Source organism: Ursus americanus, chromosome 8 (assembly GCF_024610735.1).
Source record: "Ursus americanus isolate L20-20 chromosome 8, mUrsAme1.1.p, whole genome shotgun sequence".
Taxonomy (NCBI): Eukaryota; Metazoa; Chordata; class Mammalia; order Carnivora; family Ursidae; genus Ursus; species Ursus americanus.
This window is the reverse complement of record NC_142134.1, coordinates 29,443,053-29,462,662: the sequence shown is the minus strand read 5'-3', so window position 1 is coordinate 29,462,662 and position 19,610 is coordinate 29,443,053. Positions and strand designations below refer to the sequence as shown.

Genomic DNA, 19,610 nt, shown 5'->3' with positions numbered 1-19,610 from the left:
CAAACACTGAGGAACAACCGTCAGTGTGGTGGTCTCACGTCAGGTGAATGGTCTTTGGAGATGGACTCCCAGCTGTGCTACTAGCTCTGAAGGACATAGTACCTTTCCTAAATCCCAGTTTTCTCAGTACTTGTCGCATGAGGTGGTTCATGAAGATGAACTAAGAGAAGAAATGTAAAGCACACCATGTGGCACATGGTAAGTGGCCAATAAAATAAGCTATTAATATTATACATCGTAGGCTTTAGCATAAGATCCATGAAACCTTTACTATTCTAACATACAAAAATCATCTTTAAAAATTGGCCTTCCCTGACATGACCATACTCTCTGCCCTCGTCCCATTCCAGTAAAGCTTAATGCATGACACTCCATCAGATTCTTTTCCTGGAAAACTAAATACTTATCAGTTCACTCAGTCATCAGCTATTGACTGAGCATTTTGACAAATATCCTTCCTTCAAGGCTCAGCATGAACCTATGCCCCTCATGCCTGACCCCAAAGCCCCAAAGGACTTCTCCAACCTCAAAAACTTTATAGCATTCTTTTATAGCCGAGTTTCCCAACCTCATCATTAATGTCGCTTCAGGCTGCATACTTGTTTTCGTGAGGGACTATCTTGTACATCATAGGATTTTTAGCGGCATCCCTGGTCTCTACTCACTAGATGCCAGTAGCAAATTGCTCCCCCTCTTCCCTGCCAACCAACTGGGAGAGCCGGTAATATCCTTTTATCCCACAGACATTTCTAAATGTTCCCTGTTGGGGCAAAATCATCCCTGATTTAGAATCACTGCTCTTAGCATTCTTATTTTAGCAGTTAATCCATGTAGGATTATGCTTTTTGGTATTATATATGTTTTTAATTAAATTATTATTGGTTTGCCATTTTAACTATTTTTGTGTATCTCTCTTCTTTGAGTAAATAACTGATAAATTCCCTACAGAGAGGCACACTGTATTATACTTTTTGTATCTGCCAATGATTGATTGATTGGTCAATGTCATCTGCCATTGGATGACTAATTCATTTTTACATGGTACAGAAGAGTGAGGTGCCGTGTCTAGATTCTGGTCCCACCACTCACCGACTGTCACTTTGGGCAAATTAGCTCGTATCTCTATAGATCAGTTTTATCATGTACAGTACCTACTTCATAAATCCATTGTGAGGATTAAATAGATTAATATATGTAAAACACTAAAGTAATGCCTTCCCACAGTAAATACTACCCAAATATTACATATTATAATGTACATATAACATCAAAGGATACCAAACGACTGACAAAATATTCAGAATCAGAGAAGGGAAAATCACAGTGGCATGGAATGGGGGGGTGGGAGTCACAAAAGAGGTAAAATTTGACTGGAACTTTGAAAAACAAGCTGTGAAGAGGTAAGAAAAGAGTTTAGAAGAGGTTCAATCAAAATCTCAAGAAGAGAAAAACCAAGGCATATTCTGGACAGAATGAGTAAACAAGTCTGGCTGGAGGAGAAGGTTGAAAACGACCATGTATTGAAAAAATGCTCCACATCACTCAGCATCAGAGAAATACAAATCAAAACCACAATGAGATACCACCTCACACCAGGCAAAAGGGCTAAAATTAACAAGTCAGGAAACAACAGGTGTTGGCGAGAATGTGGAGAAAGGGGAACTCTCTTACACTGTTGGTGAGAATGCAAACTGGTGCAGCCACTCTGGAAAACAGTATGGCGGTTCCTCAAAAAGTTGACAATAGAGCTACCCTACCACCCAGCAATTGTACTACTGGGTATTTACCCCAAAGATACAAATGTAGTGATCCACAGGGACATCTGTACCCCAATGTTTATAGCAGCAATGTCCACAATAGCCAAATTATGGAAAGAGTGCAGATGTGCATCAATGGATGAATGGATAAAGATGTGGTATATATAAAAAATGGACTATAACACAGCCACAGAAAATGAAATCTTGCCATTTGCAATGACATGAATAGAACTAGAGGGTATTATGCTAAGCGAAATAAGTCCATCAAAGAAAGACAATTATCATATGATCTTGCTTATATGTGGAATTTAAGAAACAAAACAGATGAACATAGGGGAAGGGAGGGAAAAATAAAATAAAATGAAATCAGAGAGGGAGACAACATTAAGAGACTCTTAACTAATAAACAAACTGAGGGCTGCTGGAGTGGAGGGGGTGGGGGGATGGGGTAACTGGGTGATGGGCATAAAGGAGGGCACTTGATGTAATGAGCATTGGGAGTTATAGGCAACTGATGAATCACTGAACTCTATCTCTGAAACTAATAATACACTATATGTTAATTAATTGAACTTAGATTTTTTTAAAAAGAAAAAATAGGACCATATGTGAGAACAAAGGAAAATTCAAAGTCCATATTTTGTCCCATGCAATCAACATGCTCATTAACAATCAAAATCGTTCTTAACACATTTTATTAGTCGTTATAGTTGCCCTTGGTGGCTGAATAGTCATGGCCAAAGCCCACGGCCCGATATGAAGCAGATTTGCAGCACATGTTTCTTCATTTCAACAAGAACAATAACAACTCATGATCACTGAATATTTTCTGCATACCACATACTGTGCTGAGCACTTTAATTCATTAGTATGCTAACTTAAATAAACTAAATTAAATTAATGCCATCCTATGGTATTTCAAGATTAAATAATTACATGAAAATACTGTACTTATCATATGGTCTCACTCATTTATGGAACATAAGAAATAGCAGGAAGATCAGTAGGAGAAGGAAGGGAAGAATGAAGGGGGGGTAAATAGAAGGAGGAATGAACCATGAGAGACTATGGACTCTGGGAAACAAACTGAGGGCTTCAGAGGGGAGGAGGATGGGGGACTGGGATAGGCCGGTGAAGGGTAGTAAGGAGGGCACATATTGCATGGTGCACTGGGTGTTATACGCAAATAATGAATCATGGAACACTACATCAAAAACTAGGGATATACTGTATGGTGACTAACGTAACATAATAAAAAGTTATTATTAAAAAAATACTGTATGTATCCAAGTTGAGTAGCTCACCCAATGTCACATGATCAATGTCACAGATATTGGTTTTAAAAGCTGTGTGGCAGCTACTGTCCTGACATTTTCCACAGAATCTTCTTTCTCTAGCTTTTGCTTTATAACTTTTTCTGTGGTACATGTATCTCAGATCTTCTGTCATTCTGAGCTTTCTTACTTTTGCTATATGCTGGACACAGCATTTTTTAAATTTTCTTTATAAAGGTATGGTCTTGATCAGCATAACATAGCTTCTGTCAGCTACAGTACTTCCTTAATGTCTAGAATACTGTCACTCACTCATATGCTGATAATAATTTCCATATTTCTTTGTAATTAAAACATTTTTCATAGGATGTATTAGGATTGTATTTTATATTTGCTAGCTTTACCAGTAACATAAATCAAAAATAAAAAACTGTTTACTAGATGTAAAATGAAACCAACTTCAACTGATTACAACAATCACGATGACTATACCAACATACAGTCTCACATAAAATGGGAGATAAGATTGGAAAAGTGAATTGAAATGTTAATTTGACTGTCTAGTTATAGAGGGCGAACTTTACATTATAGCGTTAGGGATCTTTAAAAAGTTTTTGAGTGGAACTGTGAAATGCTGAACCAAAATTTTAGGAAGATAAATTAGGTATACAGGAAATTAGAGGAGAAAGAAACTAACAGGTAAACATCTGCAAGACAATAATCCAGGACTGAGTGTGAGGTCATTTTTAAAAGGTAAAAGCAACATAATTTTTAATATATCAGATACTTGGCTTAAGAGAAAGGCAGAATATATGAATTCTACCAAAACATCATTATTAGCATGTCATGATCATGTTCATAAACTGTAAACGACACATACACACACGTCCCATTTCCCTGGTTAACCGAAAACTAGGAAACTTAATCCCAAGGATTCAGCACCAACTTCTATGCAGAGGAAATGCCTTCCATCAGGTCCCTTCTCTGCTCTCCTAGGAACTCGTAGACCTAACTGCCACTGCTCCTTCTCCTTTAACACACACACACACACACACACACACACACACACACACACACACACACGTCTTTGTGGTCCCATGTTTCATGTAGCTTCTCCCATGCAAAGGACAATCACCCATTTCCTGAGCACCCACTGTATGGCAACAACTATATCTTTATGACATCACCAAGTCTTCAAAACAAACCTATGGTAGTAAATGATCACCCTTATATTACCGAGGAAGAAACTAGGGCTCAGAGAGATTAAAGGACTCGATTAAGCACCAGAACTGGAATAAAGAGAAATGGGGAGGGTGGGGTCAAAAATAATACTTTTTTATTTCAATAACATTTTGCTAATTACAAAACATATTCACATTCCTTATTTCTTTGCATCCTAAAAATAATTCTGTTATCAATAGGAAATGGAGTTTTTCAGGGACAATTTCTTGGATAACATTATTTGAAGATGTTAGGCCTACACTTAGGTATGAAGACATCTTTCTCCCAAAATACCAGCTTCCTCGGTGTTCCCTGTAATTGGCAACATCCCTACTTCCCTAAAGAGTATACTGACTCATCCCTTCTTAAGAAACTGAGAGACTATGGACTCTGAGAAACAAACTGAGGGCTTCGGAGGGGAGGGGGTGGGGGAATGGGATAGGCTGGTGATGGGTAGTAAGGAGGACACGTATTGCGTGGTGCACTGGGTGTTATATGCAACTAATGAATCATCGAACTTTACATCAAAAACCAGGGATGTACTGTATGGTGACTAACATAATATAATAAAAAAAACATTAAAAAAAAAAAGAAACTAATCTTAAATTCTTATCCCTACCACATCTGAAATCACAGCTTCGGAAAGATCAGGAGGGGCAGAGAAATAACAAAAGCAGTTACAGTTAATCCACATCCAAGACATTCTTACCTGCTCATGGAGAAAAACCCATCCATGTTGATGTTAGCCTTTTAAGTGACACGAATATGACTAACCTGGGTGGGTGGGTGAAAGTGGGTCTGTCTGAAGAGCGAGATGAGGCTAGTGCCCGTTGACTTGATTGGTTCATGAGGACTGTTTGGGGTTATACCCCTCTCCCCGCAAAGAACATGAACCAAAGGTTTACCTGAAGTGATCCTCTCAGAGGGTCCAATGAAAATTTCTTACAAAAGCCTGGCTAACTCTATTATCTCCAAATATAAAACTATCTAGGAAAATCTGAAGAAAAAATCATAACATAATCATTATTCCTCTAGTATTTTCATTTTCTCTTTCAAGCTCAGAACGTTATTTTATGTTCCCTCTAGACTGTGTGTGTGTTAGGGTAAGGGAGGGGAGATATTTTTAAGACAACAAATATGAGGGTGAACATCTTGAAAACAGGCACTGGGTCACCAGCTTTATCTGCAGATAAAAACCTGCACAAAACAGATAATGGTTAATTTTACACCTATTTTATATATATTTCCTTCAGCTCACCAAAATGATTGTCTTCAGAACTTATGTCCATTATTCCTTCACTGTCTTCCCTGCAATTGAGTTCTCTGAATAAATACAAGGGTTGGTTTACAATTAAAAATAACGAGCCTCTGCAGGGCCAATGTCCTTGCATGCAGTAAAAGGGTGTGGGCTAATTACAGGAGCCGAGTTTGGTTTTTTCCCCGTTTTGCTTCACTTTGATTGGTGGATTGGCACTTTAAATAAAGGTTTCTGGTCTTCCCTGAATGAGAGATACAGAGCGAGTCCTAGGCACAGTCCAGAAAAAAATTTAATCTTCTTTTCTTAGAACTGTCTTGGTTGTGGCATCACCAGGCCCTGAGAACACAGTGCATGTCAGCATTGAAGGTAAAATGTGATTTTTATGATTTCCATGTGATTCCTATAAGTTCTTTTTTTCTATCTCCAGGTAGCTTTTATAAAGGGGATTTTTATTTGTCACCAGAAGCTGAATAATAGTTTATTGTAAACCATTAGCATGTTCCAGAGAAGACATGGCTAATACCCTATCAGCTAGGGAAAACAAAACTAATTTATAGACTTTTTTTTTTTTACTATTTGTTATTATTAGTGATGGTGCCTAATTTAGAAAGGTATTAAAAGAACGAGCAAATCTCTTGGCTATTCAGATTTCTGTTCGTGTAAGAGTAAAGAGGCTTTTCAACTTACAGAATAAACTTAAAGAGATCATTCATTTTAGAAAGAGGGAAACTCAGGGTGCCTGGGTGGCTCAGTTGGTTAAGCATCTGCCTTTGGCTCAGGTCATGATCCCAGGGTCCTGGGATTGAGCCCTGCATTGGGGTCCCTGCTCAGCCAGGAGCCTGATTCTCCCCCTGCCCCTCCCTTGCTTGTGCTTTCTCTCTTTTGCTTGCACGCGTGCTCTCTTCTCTCAAATAAGTAAAATCTTCTTAAAAATGAAAAATGAAAAGAAAGAGGAAAACTCAATTTTGAGACATATTTCCCACTAATATCAAAGGCAATTAAAATATTCAGTTCGTTCTTGTTTTTAAAAAGATAGGCTTTGGCATGGTTATCTGAAACCTAGAGTCATATGCTCTAACATACCTGCAAATAAAAGTTTGCTGTAAAATAAGTGTTGGTTGTATTATATTTCTAATGCATTTTAAAATTTACTCTGGGGAGAATGTATGTGAAAGATATTTAGTAGATCAAAATTTCACATAGTGGAAAGGGTTTTCAAATTCATATTCATTTTACGAAATAACATTTAAAGAACACAGCACAGAAATTGTCCTTACATGTTCATTTAGGTTGCAGCTTCATTTTTAAAAAAAAGTGCTTAGATATTTTTTTAATTGATTGTCAATTCATTCCAAAAACTAGCGAATGCAAACAAGTTGTTTAGAAACATTTAGTTGTGTTTTGTTTTTGTTTTTTGAGACTAATTGTTTTGGAAGAACAGAGATGTGGCTCATTTGAAATATTGTCTTTCAACCACTCTGAAATAAAAATTCATCTGATTTAATTCTCCAACCTAACTCTGTTTCAGATCCCACTTTCCAAAATGAAGGACCTAATACTGATCTTATGCCTCCTGGGAATGAGTTCTGCAGTGCCAGTAAGTCAGAGTTTTCTAGATTGTGCCCCCCCCTCCAGAGGGACATTGTTGGATACTGAATAGTACTGAAGGACGTGGGCTGAAGTTCATGCATGGACTCATTTGAATTAATCCAGTGGCAGACTTCTTACTGAGTCAAGGTCATAGTTGCCCAGACATTAGTCTTACCATCCAAAAGCAGTAAGTCAAATATATAATTTTTCTATTCAAAAAAATATCACAATATTCCAAAGCCAATTTTGAAGTCTTATTCCATTCATTCAAAGATAAAGGACTTACATAACCTCTGCAATGCCATGGCACAATTTTATTATCAACTACTTGCTACTTTCATGTAATTGAAATGGAGAAGAAATTTCTCCACAAAAGTGAAGTATATTTTCTTCATTTTAAAAAGAATATTAGTCAAGTTATAGTGATCACAAAACAGAGCTAGGTAGTTCCATTTGAAGCTAGTAATTAACCAACAGATTTGTCTTATAGGGGAGATATAGTGTGACTGAGAGCTTAAGTTTCTTAAATCAAAACATCCCATGGCACTGGGGCTAATTGTATGGTATAGTCCTACACCCAGTTCACTCTATCACAGATTGATCTGATCTCATATGAATACAATCCTCTAAGTACTGAACTACTCCAGCCAAAAGTATGTGTTCATGTTTTCATGAAGACTTCATTCAGCTTCTATATGCATTTGGCAAATATTGATTGAGCACCTGCCATATACCCAGCGATGTGCTGGGCATTGGAGGCATGAAGGTAAATATGACAAGGTCTCCTGTCTTGAGGAACTCATAGTTGGACTCAAATGAACTTTAAAATATTTCAGTTCCCTGAGAAAAAAGTTTAGCTACCTGGGTTTCTTAAAGTTAAATGTTTGGGAGGAAAGGGGATAAAACTGGTTACAAGGATGAAAATCTCAATTCTACAAATAAAAAGATCTCTATTCCATTACCCAACATGAACTTTAAGTGAAAGAAAAATTGAAGTTGCCACCCTAGCTTACTTTTGTATGATAATGACATTGGGGTCAGGCTCAGTCATCCACTCTCTGTCTAATACTTTGACATTCTTGGAGCCTATGCTGGTCCACACCTGTGTCAATCAGGTTCACCCCCGTGGGACACAATTGCTAAGGATTGCCAACTGACTGCCTGTCAAATTAGATGTTCTTCTGCTTTTACTTCCTTGTTGGAAATGTATCCTCTGTCCATTTACATTCATGTAAACATTGCTTAAATCATGACTTGGAGCAAATGGGAAGCAAAGTAGGCTTTGTCCCATAGCTGGATCTGTCCAAGATACCCGATTTGTGTACTGGCCAATGGAAAGAAGGATGGTTTTACTCTCACAGTCCCCTCAAATGCTGAACAACCTGCTCACATCCCCCCCCCCACACACACACACATCACTCTTCCTGTCCACACAACTAATCTTTTCCTCTGCTTGGAGTATTTATTACACATTTATAATTCCTTTCCCGCTATCCATTGCTAAAACTGAATTATTTGGAGAAGTTTGCACCATGATTCAGGGGCTGAGACTTTACCTGTATAAAAGAACGGAAGGTGGAGGGTAGATAACATACACAGGAAACTATCTCTGAACTTCTTACCCATAAAAAATAAATAATCCCAATATATTTAGTGGACGCTCTGTCAATATTTGTGGTATAAATGAAGGAAGGAAGGCGTTAAGAACCTGTGACTCTCAATAATAAGGATTTCCAAAGAACCAGAGACCTTCAAAATGTACTCTAATTCTTACTCTTCCATTCTCCATGTTTTTCTACTGGTATTTGTGCCTACTAATAAGGATTGCTTTAGAAAGAAAAATATCTCACACTTTAAAAAGTGTGTATGACTGTATTTTTAACAACTTTTAAATAAACACATTAAGAATAATGATAGTTGATGCTAGAATGTTTTTTTATTTTAAAAAATCATATCTTGGATATGATCCAAAAAATATAAACACAGATCAATATGTTTTTTTTTAAGATTTTTATTTATTTATTCGACAGAGATAGAGACAGCCAGCGAGAGAGGGAACACAAGCAGGGGGAGTGGGAGAGGAAGAAGCAGGCTCATAGAGGAAGAGCCTGATGTGGGGCTCGATCCCATAACTCCGGGATCACGCCCTGAGCCGAAGGCAGACGCTTAACCGCTGTGCCACCCAGGCGCCCCAGATCAATATGTTTATACATAAAATAATCTTTCACAAAAGATGACAGAGGATTTGTTGAAGCCCCTTGAATGGGTGGCGAGTTAGGTTTTGCATTTGGTTTTGTTGAATGGCATGATCCCATGCCAATTCCATTAACCAGAAGCATGTAGGTTTGCCAAAAGCACAAGAAAATTGAGCTTAAGTTTGTCCTTTTACTTTTCTATGGGACAATTTTTTAGAATACAATTTTTACTTTGTACTCTAAATACTCTTGGTATTCTATTTTGTAGCTTTATTTTACTTCTTATTTGTTTTCAATGTAACCTCCAACTAAATCAAATCTTGCTGCATTAAGATACAGACACAGGGTAGATGGTTCATGTGGAAGCGAAATTATTAAATAGGATGTGAATTCCCCAATTGATTTAAATTCTTCTTTCTTCTGCTTAAAAGCTCACGTCAAAAGCCCTCAGCTGGCCTTTACGCACTGGGCTAGCTTTCTATTTCCAGTGTGCATTTAAGGAAGGTTCTCAGCAGAGATCTCAAAATTATTCTTATTTCCGTCTAGGTGTTTCCTCGGCAACCTGGGACTCCGGGCATGGCTAGTTTGAGCCTGGAGGTATGTATTGTCAGAGTATTTACGTATAAGCTTTACACTATATGGTCCTAGTAAGAAAGAAACACCATGGCTTGTTCTGTTTTCTTAACTGAAGCCAGATGCTGTCTAGAGAAACTCCAGAGAAGTGTAGGACATTTATCAGGGCCTCATCTTATCATTTTACTGCAGTTTTAAACCCTCAGATATTTTAGTCTTTAGAATGTCATGTGTGTGTGAATTAGATGAATGTTAATATTTAATACCTAATATATATTATACCTATATGATTACTATATTAATATAATTACTACATTAATTAAAACACGTTGTTCTGAAGCCACAAATGGTTTATATTTAATTCCATCACCTTATAGTATCTTACATGACAATGTTCCCATAAAGAAAATTTACCTTACAAAATGCAGTTGTTTATAAGCACTCCTGTAAATTACATTAATCTTGTTCTATGGTATCTGTTGCATGCATCATGTCTGCCTTCCTGCACTTCTCATAACTAATAATACGGTTTAGAAAATCTCAGCACGATAGAAATATTTGACCATATCAATAGAAAATATTGACAGTTCTGAACAGAAAAATATTTGAGATCATAAATTTTTCATAAGACCTTGCAAAGTTTCTTCTTATCATGACAATCTGGGGGAACCAATATTTAAATAGGCTAAAAGCTTATTTTGAAAGGAAGCTTATTTTATTGAGTTATTTTTTTCTCACTTTCTACCTTAAAATCAACTCAAAGCATTCTAAACCTCTTCCCATTAAATTGAAATTGACTTTTTGTTGAATTGGTAACATCTATCCAGATAGTCACCATTTTCCCAATATTTTTATATTCATTATTTTGAGGCCTTTTTTATTTGGAAAGGAGGTAGGGTTTGTTTTGTTTTGTTTTGTTTTGTCTTGTTTTGTTTTGTTTTGTTTGCCTGTTTGGGGACTGGATTTATAAAAGGCAAAGTAAATTAAGGGGGATGGAAGTCAATGAAACAATATTCTCACAATTAAATTTCTACTTCAATTGAATGAGCTATTATCCAATGTTTCAATGTGATCTCCACTTAAATGATACTTTTTCACTTATTTGATTAATGATTTAAAAAGCAAGCTCACTAATTTAATAGCAATAACAACAATGGCACAACCACATTTAACATTTCCACCTTCCAATAATGATTTGCGTCTATTTTTATTTTATTCAAACTGACCCACAACAAACTTTGTGCTAATAATACCATATGTTGAGAAAACAGTTGTATCATACAGAAAAGGAATATATGTGGCAAAAACTAACCCACTTTTTTTCTTGATAGACAATGAGACAGCTGGGAAGTTTGCAGGGATTAAACATGCTTTCTCAGGTAACCTTAGTTTCAAATATTTCTTATTACAAGAATGAATGGTGGTGATGGTAGTGATATTAACAGTAATATCATAATTCATAAAATGTGTTTGTGAATAGACATTATCCTAAATATTGGAAGAAAAAATGACTAATTGAAATAACCTAAAACAAAATAGTTCCTGGGATGGGATAGTAGGTAAAACAATATTGAATTTTCTTGAGTAAGAAAAAAATCCTGTTTTATGCTATCAAGTTTATTGAATAGCCCAAAATATGAGGACTTAAAAAGCTAAATCTCAAGTAAGTTTATGGGAATGTTACAGTCTGGCTCAGAATGGAAAGTAAGTCTGTTGGAAGAAAGTATTTACCCACCCATATTAAATTTACGAATGTCACACTTACTTTTGCTATCTCTATACTTTCTATGGATTTTATAGAAAATGAAAACCAAGTTTAAGCCAATACTGAAATAAAAGCGTGCTTTTTTTTCCCCCTGCTGTCTTTAGTATTCAAGATTTGGTTTTGGAAAATCATTTAATTCTTTGTGGTTGCATGGTCTCCTCCCACCACATTCTTCTTTCCCATGGATGAGACCAAGGGAACATGAAACTCAACAGGTAGGTTAATTGTATCAATGTGTTTGAAACTTCAAGCTTAAAAATATTCCCATTTTTCTTCTCTAAATTGTCATAAACCAGCTACAGACAGATAATACTAATGAAAAAAAATGATCCAAATATTTACCAATCAAAATTTATAATTGTTTTTAGTACTTAGGAAAATTTAAAATAAAGTAGTCCAAATTTTCAACCCGTTTATATATTTATTTCACATAGGAAGATATGACCTCCAAACTATAAGAGACATGAGAATAACAATAGATAAGCTATCTTCAAAATGGAAGCAGATGATGCCCTGGACAATTCTCATTTTAGTCAAGATTCCCAAAACAATTATTCAAAGTCTTATATTTGAAATGATGGCAAAGCCCTGGTTAAAATAAATCATGAACCCTACAGGAATCAATAAATACATCAATCAGTTTACCAGTATTTATTAGGTGTCTAAGAAATGCGTAAGCCAAATTGTAGATTGGGAGTGAAAGTGAAAACATTTAAGAATGGCTCCAAGGTTCATTGTTTCACATCTGATTGGGAGATAAGACAAGACAACATATTACAAGATGCTAAACTGTGAGGTATAAATAATAAAAGCCATAGGAATTTAGAGAAGCTCAGTAGTTGAAGAGGCAAAGCAGAGCCAGATTATAGTGAGACTTCCAAGCCACTTTGAGGAGCTTGAAAATTATTTAAAAATAACAGGGAGCCCTTCACCACAGTTAATTTCAAAAAGGAGCAATTACACAGGGTTGTTTTAACAGGAACCTTTGTTTCCAGGCGGCCTTCTACGACAAGTAGCATTATTCACCAATCCGTATTTCATGGGACAACAAATTATGTTAATAGTGACTGTTTCTCCACTTGATTATTCCAAAACGGACTCCATGATGCAGGAATTTGGTATTTTATTTAATGGTCCATTCCCCCTTCATTAACTCAAAAAAATATATATCATTTATCATGTGCCAGGCACTTGTTACAAACTATGTTAAGTCCTAGGGCTATAAAGACAGGGAAGACGGATTCTTGTCTCTCAGTGGACCGGAAGCAAAGATACCTAACAAGTCATTGTAATCCAGGGAGAAAGTGGTAAAATAGACATACCTACAGGAACTTGGAGGAGGAAATGACGATTCTACCAGGAAGTCCAATAGTTTTCCATAGTCTTGAGCACAGGTAGTCCCAAAGGAAGTAAGGGAGACACACCAGACTGGCCCAAATAACACTGACTGTACCTAAATTGGCACTTCCTCCATAAACATAGCTTCGAGACAATTCCCCTAGATTCTCTTGCAAGTAGAAAGTGTCTCAAGCCCTTTTGCTTTAGAACTTGCAGATACCAGAGCTCAGAGAGCTATCATTCCCTGACACTCCTTTCAAATTTCTCTGCAGTATGAATACTCTTTGCCTGTGCACCCCCCACCTCTCCCATCGCAGCCGTCCCTGCAGCCGCAACAGCCAGGACAGAAACCTTTCCTCCAGTCCGCTATTGTAACCGACATCCGGGACACAGCCCCGAAGGGAGGACCTCAGCCTCCAGTTTACCAGGGACAACCGCCCTTGCAGCAGAAAGAGGGGCCGATGCTTGAACAGCAAGTGGCACCATCAGATAAGCCACCAAAGGCCGAGGTAATTTCTTTCTCGGAAGCCAAATCAGGATTACCCACTAACTCAGGGAAGGAAAACGGATTTGCAGAGCACATTTAAATGATCAGAACTTTCAGGCATAATAGACGACAATACAAATATGTTTTTAAGAAGCTGACATAACTGGGAGTAGAACATAAATATCTATTCCTGTCCTTTGCCATCAGAGACAAGGCATGGATTCTAAAATCTCCCGTGCCTATAACATTTAGCTCCTTAGTTGCAGAAAGAAGGAAGCTGTCAGAGGAAATAGGACAGCCCAGAGAAGCCCACGCTTCCTATCATCAGGATATTTTTCAGTGTTGGAAAGACTGAGAAGAGTGATTGGGCCCATAGCATTGCACGTAGTACTTTGGATTATCCTTTCTCTGTCTGGTAGAGAGAAGACAATCATGTAATAACATAGAGACAAGAGTGGTGGGAAGAAAGGAAGGTACCAAGCAACAAGTATGTGGCAGGCGTTTCACAGTCCCCCATATCATCCTGATGACATTCTTATAAAAATAGATTATTATCATCCTTTTTAAAAAGAAGACAGACTGACAGGTTATCAAAATTTCCCAGTATTACCAAATAATTAAGTGGCAAAGCCAGGATTCAAACCAACCTTGGCAATCCCCAAACTCATTACTTTCTACTCTGCAAAACAAAGCAAATTCGTGGTACACATGCCCCGTCTCCCTGCCCGTGCACTTGAGATGTGCCAGTAAAAGGCAGTTGTTATCTCTTGGGTGTGCTGCCCAAGACTGAAGGAAAGTGAAAATGGGGAAACTCATTTTAGATTGTTTTATCATAGTCATAAGTAAGGTAAGAATGTGTCCAGTTCTATTTTTATGGCTTAGTAATTTTCACGTTTATCTGTGATGCAGCTACCGGGAATGGATTTTGCTGATCCAGAAGGTCCATCAGTAAGTACAGATCTCAGGGAGATACTTTCTTGGGAAAAATATCTATACTTCAAGGAAGAAGAGTGAAAATTTTTCATTGCCCTATTTATCCATGAATACGAAATATAATGGTTTCCTTTGCTTTCTTAAGTATTAAGTACGTATTTGTTATGCTAATCCACCTGAAAATGCTATTTCCTGTAACTCTTAGAAATGCTGTCATGGGAGGTTTGCCTAAGTTATAGCAAAAATGAATTACTGATTCTGGTTTCTACCACTTGAAGGTGTTCCAAATAGCCCGTTTGATATCTCAGGGACCAATGCCACAAAATAAACCATCACCAGTAAGTTATATAAAATATGTCTCTGCCTACATACAATTTACTTAAAATTTTATCTTGGAAAATGCATTTTATAAGGATTATTGTATTTATATTTAGCTTTATCCGGGAATATTTTACATGTCCTATGGAGCAAATCAGTTGGTAAGTCTATCCTACAAAAAGTATCATTTTAAATTAAATGTTATCTTAAGAGCTAAAATTATAAAATCTAGGCCTCACACAAAAGAGTCCATATTTTCTGAATGCCTAAGTTAGCAATAGAAATGTCAAGGAGGCACACTTTCTATTTGAGTAACCCTGGCCAGACACACACACACACAGAGAGGCATTAAAGAAAAGGTACATTTTCTATCTGAATTACCCAAATTGGCTACATTTATCCAATAATGACTCATCTCTCCACTTTGCTTCTGGGCACAGCATTAATATTAAGTCTTTAGGCAAAACTAAGTAACTTTTAACTTTGTCTTGAGTAGCGAATATGATAATAGGAAATTGCTGTAATAAGACGTACTGTTTCTTTTTGAACAGAACGCTCCTGGCAGACTTGGCATCATGAGTTCGGAAGAAATGGCGGTGAGTAATGTCTTCAAACTCTTTTTAAAATAGTGGTCCAGGGAGAGCAGTCACAGATGACTTCCTGCAAGAGGCATTGGCCATGAATGTCACTGAATACACTGCACAAGACTCAGATGGTTCTACTCCAAAACCAAAACTTGATTCGTATGCAACATGCAAAGATTTCCCCATGTTTCCCATATCATCATTTCTGAATAATGACCATTCTAGAACATAGGATTTTGCCCCATTTCTTGAATATGAGCAGGGGAGAAACCTCTCTTGAAGAACCATTATCATTGAATAGCATATGCTTCAAACCAAAAAAGATACATGTGATTTGCACAGAATTCCTGCTTCTTGTTGGACTATTAACCCCTCGAAACAACAAATTCAACAGTGTTGCAAGTAATTTAGACCTCAAAATTGAGAAATCAAAAAGAAAAAGAAAATGAACGAGTCTATATATTATGTCATGTTCAACACAAGTGTACCCACCATCTGTCACCATGCAACACTTTACAATGCTGTACACATGAAACCAATGTGACATGGGGTGTCAACTATATTCAGATTTAAAAAAAAAGAAAAGAAAACTAACCAAGTTTAAAACGTGATTAGTATAAAATTCAAAGTGCATGAATGAGTTCATTTGAGCATATTCTTTTTCTATTATCCATGCATATGACAACTTTAAAATTTGAGACCAATAGACTTGCACAATTTTATATTCTCCCTCAGCAATTTCTACCTGTTACATCTGCTACAGCACAAAACAAAACAAACACGATACTAAATTAAATCATTATCAACTACAGATCCTATCAAATTAATAAATATATATACATGCTCTCACTGATGGAAAACTCACATCCCAAAGTGCTTGAGTGCCTTCTGTGAACTAGATGCCTAGAGACACTACAGAGGCAAAATAAATTAGATAAGGTTTCTGTTTTCAAGAAGTTTACTGTCTCATCAATGGAAAAGATAGATACAAGAGCAGATAGTGTCAAAATGATGTGATAAAGGGCAACAGAGCTATGGGAAAGGGAAGGGGGAAGAGGAAGTTAGCCCAGCCTAGGGGCTCAAGTGCCCTCGCTTGAAGAGATGATATGAGAAGGGGAGATTTAGAGAGTGGAGAGCCAGGGGAAGGTAAGAGAAAATGATACTGGATCCACATGCCATCAACACAACTGCCTGAAAATTCAAGCAAGTGTTATCATCTTACCGTTTTAATTAATTTATAGTCTGCCTCATGCTCAAAAAATTTTGCTGTAGCTTATGAAAAACCCACAGTAAATGTAACCAAAAAAATGAAGATAGAATTCAAAATGAGTTAAAATTATGAGAGATTAATTAATTAAATGAGATTACAAATATGCAAGTTACAAGACTCTGCACGATCGCTGTAAAGAATCCAAGATATTGGGCTGGGCATTTTTTTGACAGCAAAGACAGAAAAAGGAAACATGATCAGTTCTACAATTCTAACAGTCTACAGAAAGAAAGCATCTCCATTCCTCCAGAGAAATCAAGCTTCTTTTTCTTACACATGTTCTAAAAGAGAGAGAGGAAGGAAGGAAGGAAGGAAGGAAGGAAGGAAGGAAGGAAGGAAGGAAGGAAGGGAGAAAGGGAGGGAGGGAGGGGGAGGAAGAAAAAGAAAATTTTATGTGGGTCTTTACTCATTTGAGAAATGATGTTGACCTAGTTCTTTAAAACACTGCTCAACAAACTCAGCAAAGTATCCGTTTTTGTTTGTTTTATGATGGTATTGTCTATTTTGGCTGTTTATTGTTTTCTTAAAATTAAATTCAAACTACCTTTTGCCTGTAGCCTTGCTTCTGCCCTGCTTCCCCACCTCTCTCATTCCCACGCTTTCATCCAGACAAGGCAAAAGGTCTGCATCTGTCTTTCACAAAAGTGAGCAACCAGAAAAGTGCAGAATCCTCTCCTATTTCAAAGCGAGTTTAGTGAGAAATGTGCTTACACAAAGCTGTCAGCCAACTCCTTGTTCCCTATCAGCTTTTTATGGTTTCTTGGTGAACCTGACCAGGTATGATTGCATGATATACTTAATAATACATGATAATGGTATCTTTTGTCAATGGTTTTTTTTTCCAGGGAGGCAGAGGAGGCCCCATGGCCTATGGAGCCATGTTCCCAGGATTTGGAGGCATGAGGCCTAACCTTGGAGGGATGCCCCACAATCCAGCCATGGGCGGGGACTTTACTCTGGAATTTGACTCCCCAGTTGCCGGAACCAAAGGCCCTGAGAAGGGAGAAGGAGGTGCACAAGGCTCCCCTATGCCCGATGGCGACCCAGCCAATCTGGAAAACCCAGATCTCCTTCCAGGGGTAGCACCTGGTGCCCTGGGAGGGCTTCTTGCTCATCCAAAGGACGATGAACCCGGCCTGGCAAGAGGCCCTGCGGGGCAGAGTGGGGGACCCCCCAGGGTCACCCCAGCAGACGCTGACCCACTGATGACCCCTGGATTAGCTGATCTTTATGAGACCTATGGTGCTGATGTGACCACACCCCTGGAAGAAACGCCCACAGATACCACAGCGGTCCCAGACACTCAGCAAACATTGATGCCAGAAAGCAAGGCTCAGCAGCCCCAGATCATGCACGATGTGTGGCATTTCCAAGAGCCCTGAGAGCCTGGAGATTATCAGCTACCCAAAGCTCCCAGCTTTGTCCCCATAGTGTATCTTTTTGCTAACACACTTACTACCCTTCTGCAGCAAAGGCATTGAAAATGCTAAGCATATATTAATAAATACAAGTGGCTAGAAATAGTGTAGGTCCCCTTCTTGTTTTCACTCTCTTATTGAAATCAAATGTGTCGACCGTCTCTGTGATTTAGAAATACTATTAATGACATCAGAGCAAATCTAAGGGTTTCTGCATTGGAAAATCACTGTTTCTCAGCTGTCTTAGGCATTATAGAATTTCTCTAACTAGCATGACACTATTATATCCAGGAAATGTGACATTGCTTTGGAAATGTTTCTCTAAGCAAAGGCACATATTCTCAGAATTATGAGATATATCATTCAAACATTATTAAACGGGGATTGGTGAGCAATCCCTGACTGGTGTTACTGGGTTTGGTATATTGGATTTAAAATTCTCATTTGTAGAGTATTTTATTTAATCTAGTAAAAACACTTAGCCTATTTTAAATAAAGAATTTTTCTCATTGAAAATATCAGTAATTATATGTTCATTATTTACATATGTTCAAATGGTTAAGAAAGGCATACTCATTCCTTACACGGGTGCCCCCGAAGCCACAGAGAAAAGGCACCTCACCCAGCCCAAGAGGCACTGGAGGGTCTGGGAGGGATCAGAAGAGTTTTCTCAGAACTGTATTGAAAGCATATGCAAGGCCTCCAAGAGGTAGAAACCCAAGAAGAGTCATGTGGGTGCCACATGAAAATTAGCTCATTCTTGTGAACTACACTGGGTAAAAAGGGAACCAGAAAATGATTGTTACTTGTCACCAAAGCTAGGTATGTGTCAGTCAGGACTACGCACCTAAATGAAGAGGACCTGAGACAAGCCTGTGGAAAGTAGCCTCCTGCCCCATTCTGTCCACCTCCTCCCCAGTTGCCTGGCCAGCTCTTAGACTCTATGGAACTCAGACTCCCCTCCATCCCTTATGGAGATTCTGGGGATGTGGCCCAAGAAAGGAGCTCTGACGCCTCCAGACCGTGGGTACTTCAGGAGTCTAACAGGAGCATGCAGCCACCCTCTGTTGTCTCCCTCTTTTCAGGCAGAGCTCTGATCCCCTCCACTCTGTGGCCAGAGCCAAGGAGAACCACAGGAGATTACAATTCAGTGTGTGTCCTGTAGTGGCTCTGGCAGAAGTGCGAGGGCAGGAGAATGAGCTCCACGCCGTCCAGCAGATGCCCACTGAGATGCCCCTTAGCCAGCCAGAAGGTATCCTACCAAGCAGTACAGTAAAAGACGTACGGACCGATATGGGTTCAACCTTCATCCATGAGTCTTTGGAAGTGAGACTTAATCTCTCGGATCCTGTGTTTTCATTTCTATAATGGAGCTACAACCCAACCCACCTCCCAAGGTTGTTGTGGGAAGAACATAAAGGTCTCAGAGAAAATCGCTGAGTCCCAGCAGTTTCCTCCTTTTCCTGCTGATCCTTTTCATAAAGAGAACCCAGAAAAACAGCAGCAATGAGAAGAGAATGCAATTGTTCCCCTTATCTGATGAATTGTGCTTTTCCATTTACACTCCACACACTGCCTTTCGGCTTCTTCTTTACAGTTGAGAATGTGCATTTGTGAAATCACACATGC

General features: G+C 38.1%; 1 protein-coding gene across 1 annotated transcript; it reads left to right on the top strand.

Moving 5' to 3' along the window:
• The first annotated feature begins 5,767 nt into the window (after positions 1 to 5,767).
• On the top strand, positions 5,768 to 18,397 carry AMBN (ameloblastin). The gene is made up of 11 exons (XM_045792914.2): positions 5,768 to 5,876; positions 7,039 to 7,107; positions 9,842 to 9,892; positions 11,200 to 11,247; positions 11,738 to 11,848; positions 13,244 to 13,480; positions 14,368 to 14,406; positions 14,670 to 14,729; positions 14,826 to 14,870; positions 15,261 to 15,305; positions 17,409 to 18,397. The coding sequence occupies exons 1-11, from the start codon at positions 5,862 to 5,864 to the stop codon at positions 17,943 to 17,945; spliced, it is 1,257 nt and encodes a 418-aa protein (XP_045648870.1). The 5' UTR covers positions 5,768 to 5,861; the 3' UTR covers positions 17,946 to 18,397.
• The last annotated feature ends 1,213 nt before the right edge of the window (positions 18,398 to 19,610 follow it).

Bases quoted from the DNA above. Each gene is read 5' to 3' on its own strand.
- AMBN (XM_045792914.2), top strand. The intron at 11,849-13,243 runs GTAGGTTAATTG...ATTTCTCTGCAG, and splicing joins GGGAACATGAAACTCAACAG to TATGAATACTCTTTGCCTGT. The intron at 14,730-14,825 runs GTAAGTTATATA...ATTTATATTTAG, and splicing joins CACAAAATAAACCATCACCA to CTTTATCCGGGAATATTTTA.